Genomic DNA, 5,729 nt, shown 5'->3' with positions numbered 1-5,729 from the left:
AAAAAAAAAAGAAAAGAAAACCTTTATAAAATGAGCGACAGAATTAAAGTGCTATAGCATTTAATGCTTAAGTGTTAATATTTAATATATGGGCATGTTTTGTAGATAAAGAGGAGAGTTACTTGAACATTTTTTAACAAGCAAGAGTCTAGTGACATGGCTTAAATTCAGTCCTAAAGTGTCTGTGGTGCCATAATTGTCACTAAGGTGGCCACCTCTGCAGAAGTCAGAAGTATTCAATGTAAGAGGAATCCACGCTTGGTTCCTTTACCACAGCTTCTGGTTTTGCTTCATTTATTTGAGCTATTTTCTATCAGAAACTGGTGTCATTAATGTTTAAGAAAGAAAGGGGGACCTCAGTAGAGTGCTATCTCTTGACCCGATTTCATTGTGAGCACATTATATACTTACCTGAGTATCAAATGGAAGAGAAAGTTGACCCATTGGAAGAAATTTCCGTAGATTAAAAGCAGCTTTACTCTCTCTCACCTCCCTCTGCCTTCCTTCTCTCTCTCTCTCCTGTCTTTCCCCTCGCTCTTCTCTACTCTCTCTCTCTCTTCTCTTCCCCACTCTCTCCTTATCTCTCTCCCCTCTCTTCTCTCCTCCTCGGTGCTGCTCTGCCTCCTCCCTCCCCCCACCAATAAAAACCTTTTGTACAAGCAAAAGAGAGAGAAAAAAAAAGCAGCTTTACAGTCCATAGGATTTAGATTCAAATTCCAGCTCTTTCTTTATCCACATAGCTCTTAGTGTGATTGGGTAAAGGCAGTTTCCTCAGTTTTCAGTCTGTAAACTGGAATAATATCTAGTTTAAGGTGGTTCTGGGTTTCAAATGGGATAGTGTATGTAAGGTGCTTTAAATAGTCTGGCTAATATTAATTTTTTGGTTTTTTGTTTTTGAGACATCTCAAGCTGTCACCCTGGGTAGAGTGCTGTGGTGTCACAGCTCACAGCAACCTCCAATTCTTGGGCTTAAGCCATCCTCTTGCCTCAGCCTCCCAAGCATGGACTACGGGCGCCCACCACAATACCTGGCTATTTATTTTATTTTATTTTATTTTTTTGGTTATAGTTGTCATTGTTTGGCCGGCCTGGTCTGGATTTGAACCCACCAGCTCCCGTGTATGTGGCTGGCACCCTAGCAGCTTGAGCTACGAGCGCCAAGTCAATTTTTTTTTTTAAATTGAGATAGAATCCCACTTTGTCACTCTCAGGTAGAATGCCATGGTGTCATAACTCACAGCAAACTCAAACTCTTGGGTTCAAGAGATTTCTTGCCTGACCCTCCCAAGTAGCTGGGACTATAGGCACCTGCCACAATGCCCGGCTATTTTTTGTTTGTTTGTTTAGCAGGCCATGGCTGGATTCTAACGTACCAGCTCCGGAACATGTGGCCAGCGTCCTAACCACTTAGCTATAGGCGCTCAGCTGCTAATATTAAATGTTTAAGAAAGATGTAGATATTCTTGATGATTGCAAATGCAATGGAATGAATTTTTATATTTTGACTACAGGGAAACTATCAATATTCAGTTTGCAAATTTTGTGTGTGGTTATCTCTTTTTTAAAAAAAAACATTATGGGTTATGTCTGCCAATTTATTTGCCTGCCTTGCTGAGTCACACTGTTAACTAATTGATGTCCTGTGTTTTTCATATTCTGTTCAGGCTGAGTTGTGTCAAATCAAAGCAGAAATAATCTTTCTGCCTCCACCCTCCCTACTCAACTTTAATTCCTTTTTCATGACTCTCCCAAGTCAGGATTCTCACCAAGGAAGCTACCTGCCTTCTTTAGGAATGTTGGGATTATGAAGACTTAGAGATAATGTGTTTATTTATTCAGTCTTGGGCATCTACAGTAAAATTGCTAACATCATCTCATCATTCCTAGTGGGAGGTTGGACGTAGGTTGTGAATTCTAATCATCTTTGATAATACCACCTGGATTAAATTGTGCCTTTTTTTTCTCTGCTTGGTGTTGATTCTCTTTTGGCCAGTAGTTATTGGGTCCATCAGCACTGCAGAAATGGCAGATTTTGGGATCTCAGCTGGTCATTTTGTGGCAGTGGTCTGGGATTTGTCATCCCCAGTGGAAGCCCTAAAAGATCTGGTGGATAAGCTGCAAGTGTTAACTGGCAGTGAGGGCCGAGTATCTGTGGAAAACATCGACCAGTTGTTGCAGTGTAAGTACCTTCCTGTGTTTCTTTGTGGGGCTGGAGGGGTTTGGGTGGGAGTGCTGCGTGGTTCCTTGATATTGGAGTTTTTGCTTTGGGTGGTACATGACAGTAGCTGGTCACCTGTTTTGCAGTTGAGATATAATGGAATTAGAAGTGTACTTGATGGCTCTGCGCCTGTGGCTCAAGCGGCTAAGGTGCCAGCCACATACACCTAAGGTGGCGGGTTCGAATCCCCAGCCCGGGCCCGCCAAACAGCAATGATGGCTGCAACCAAAAAATGGCCAGGCGTTGTGGCGGGTGCCTATGGTCCCAGCTACTTGGGAGGCTGAGACAGGAGACTCGCTTGAGCCCAGGAGTTGGAGGTTGCTGTGAGCGTGATGCCACAGCACTCTACCCAGGGGAATAGCTTGAGGCTCCGTCTCAAAAAAAAAAAAAAAAAAAAGTGTACTTGATGATTTCTGTAGGTATGTTTTTGTTTTGTAGTAGCTACTCCACATTTTTTTAAAGAGCTAACTCCTTAATTCAGCTTCTTGGATGAACACTCACCAATGTTCATTCTCCCAGGGCAAGGCCTGCGGCCTCTGTGGGGGCTTGAGAGGGATTGGGAGCTTGCTGGGCTCAGGTGATTGCTGATGAGAGTCTTCCTTCTTTTCAGCTGCCCATAAAGAATCTAGCTTTGACGTTATTTTGTCGGGTGTAGTCCCAGGAAGCAGCACTGTGCACAGTGCTGAGATACTGGCAGAGATGGCCCGCATCCTTCGACCTGGTGGATGTCTTTTTCTGAAAGAGCCAGTAGAGACAGCTGTAGGTAAGGAACTCTTCACTTGAAAGACAAGTTTGACGGGGTGAGTCTTTGGGTATGCTTGCTGCATATCCCTGAGTAGCAGACATCATTTGGAGATTGGTGTTCTTATAATAGAACCTTCTCTTTGGGGGATAAATCATTCCTTGTGGTGATGGAATGAGTGTGTCCTGATTATCGCACATGTGATTAAAACTGCATAGAACTCTACACTCCTTGCCAAACAAGTGCATGAAAAATTGGTAAAATCTGGACAAGCTCTGTGGACTATCAGTATCAATTTCTTGTCTTCATATTGTGCTATAATTGTGTATAATGTTACAGCATTAGGGAGACATCCACAGACCTCCCTGAACTTTTTTTTGTGTGTGGGGGGATCTTCCTGTGAATCTATAATTATTTCTAAATAAAAAGGTTAAAATTAATGGCTGGAAATGTGGGAGTGATAAGGTAATTACTGATTCATGTGAAACTAATGACAGTGTCCAAGAAATAAAAGCCTCTTTTTTGTTCAATGCCATAGCTGTCAGTGTGGTTTAGTTCTGGATTCTTTTATTTTCTTTTATTTTGAGACAAGAGTTTCACTTTGTTGCCCTGGGTAGAGTGCCATGGCATCACAGCTCACAGCAACCTCAAACTCTTGGGCTCAAGTGATTCTCTTGCCTCAGCTTCCCAAGTAGCTGGGACTACAGGCACCCACCACAATGCCCGGCTATTTTTAGAGACGAGGTCTCACTCTGCTTCAGGCTAGTCTTGAACTTGTGTGCTCAGGTGATCAATCCACCTGCTTGGGCCTCCCAGAGTGCTAGGATTCCAGGTATGAGCTACCACTCTCAGCCCAGTTCTAGATTTCCAGCATTTTTCACTAGACTTTCAATCAAAATGTAGCAATTTATTTCATCAAATAATAGAAATGAAAAGTATTTTGAAATGTGTAAAGGTGATTATTGTTTATATGAAAATATAACCGTGTGTTATATATAACAACCATCAGCATCTTGGCTAGGAATTCAAATTTTGAGTGTCTAAACACGGCATCTCTGTCAGAACTATTGAGAGAGAATACCTGTATTCCTGTGTACTATGTAGTTTGTAAGCCTCTTTCACAGTCATTATCCCACAGCCACTAGAAGGGTTTTCCAAGAAGTGAAATAAGAAACAGTAATAATGGAATTACAGGCCAGGCATGGTGGCTCATGCCTATAATCCTAGCACTCTGGGAAACCCAGATAGGTGGATTGCTCGAGCTCAGGAGTTTGAGACCCGCTTGAGCAAGAGTGAGACTCCTTCTCTACTAAAAATAGAAAAATTTGCTAGTGTGGTGGTACACACCTATAATTCCAGCTACTCAGAAGGCTGAGGCAAGAGGATCGCTTGAGCTCAGGAGTTTGAGGTTGCTGTGAGCTTATGACTCTAACCTGGGGCAACAGAGTGAGACTCTGTCTCAAAAAAGGAAAATAATAATAATGGAATTATAACATTTAAGAGCATAAGTAAGAGCACTTTGAACAGCCAAAAGAATTTGTCAAATTAAAATGCTGTCACTAATACAAAGAATAGGTGTATATATATACAGGTGTTCCTTGACTTCTAGTGGGCAACATCCTGTCAAACCCATTGCAAGTTGAAAATAGCATAAATTAGAAGTACACCTGACCTGCTGAAAATCGTAGCTTACCTTAGCCTAGCTTTAGCATGCCCAGAGCACTTACATTAGCCAATAGTTGGGCAAAATCATCTAACACAAGGCCTGTTTTATAATAAAGTGTTGAATAGCTCATGTACTTTATTGAATACTCTGCTGAAATATAGTCTCTACTGAATGCATATCACTTTAGAACCACCATAAGTCCGGAACCATCTGTACATTAAGCAGATCATTGTTTGAGTGCCTGCTGACCCACATAGGATTGGGTCTTACCTGCTTTGACCCATGAAAGTACTAATTGGGATTTTCCTCTTGGCAGTTAACAATAGCAAAGTGAAGACAGCATCCAAACTGTGTTCAGCCCTGACTCTTTCTGGTCTTGTGGAAGTGAAAGAGGTACGTTTGTAGACAGTATTCTCTGCTATGAATTTAAACGTTGGGTGACAAACCCTCAGTCTCCTTGTCAGAACAACTAGGGGAAAAAACAGCCCTGCAGGTGAGGTGGTCAGTACCGCTTGGACCAGAAAACAAGGAATGCCATGCATGTGAGATATATGATGTCTTAAGGGCAAAACCACTGGGAATAAGTCTCCTTTGAAGAGACTCAGCTGGAGCCCTTGTGGATTGGAGCTTGTTCCGGTCTCCTCAGTACTCGTCTCACTGTTAGTGACAGCTGAGGCAGGGGCAGCAGCAGCTCTGCTGCTTCCAACACCCGTCTCTTAAGGAACTCAAAGCCATAGGATGCAAAGGTGCTACGCTGTCACCTTATCAGCCTCACATTTTTGGAGGCGGGAGGATGTTGGAGGGAAAATTCCATTTTTGAGAATCCAGTGGAGGTGAAAGGTGAATTTTGTTGGGCGTGGGAAAGGGAATGTTATACCCTGATACTCTGCACCATGGACCTATTACATGGTTCCTTATGCTGGCCCTTCCTTATTTTTCCTTTTTAGCCAAGGTTTTCTGTGTTTATTAAAATAAGGAATGATAATAAAAATTCAGTTTACCGGCTTGGCGCCTGTGGCTCAAGCAGCTAAGGCGCCAGCCACATACACCTAAGGTGGCGGGTTCGAATCCCCAGCCCGGGCCCGCCAAACAACAATGACGGC

The 5,729-nt window shown here is 42.8% G+C and overlaps 1 protein-coding gene across 2 annotated transcripts in view; it reads left to right on the top strand.

The window, feature by feature from the left end:
- Window positions 1-5,729, top strand: part of CIAPIN1 (cytokine induced apoptosis inhibitor 1) — a 17,501-nt gene that overhangs the window by 3,550 nt on the left and 8,222 nt on the right. The window contains exons 2-4 of one of the 2 annotated variants that reach the window (XM_003792570.3): window positions 1,997-2,179; window positions 2,829-2,981; window positions 4,943-5,019. In XM_003792570.3, the coding sequence (XP_003792618.1) occupies window positions 2,023-2,179; window positions 2,829-2,981; window positions 4,943-5,019 (387 nt within the window). In that variant the 5' untranslated portion in view covers window positions 1,997-2,022. Of the gene's footprint in view, window positions 1-1,993; window positions 2,180-2,828; window positions 2,982-4,942; window positions 5,020-5,729 lie in introns of both variants that reach the window. The other variant, XM_023514780.1, reaches the window with a different exon arrangement.

The sequence above is a fragment of the Otolemur garnettii genome, unplaced genomic scaffold, assembly GCF_000181295.1.
Source record: "Otolemur garnettii isolate 467f Iridium unplaced genomic scaffold, OtoGar3 scaffold00058, whole genome shotgun sequence".
Classification (NCBI taxonomy): Eukaryota; Metazoa; Chordata; class Mammalia; order Primates; family Galagidae; genus Otolemur; species Otolemur garnettii.
Note: the sequence above shows the minus strand (reverse complement) of the source record. Positions and strands in the feature narration are given on the sequence as shown.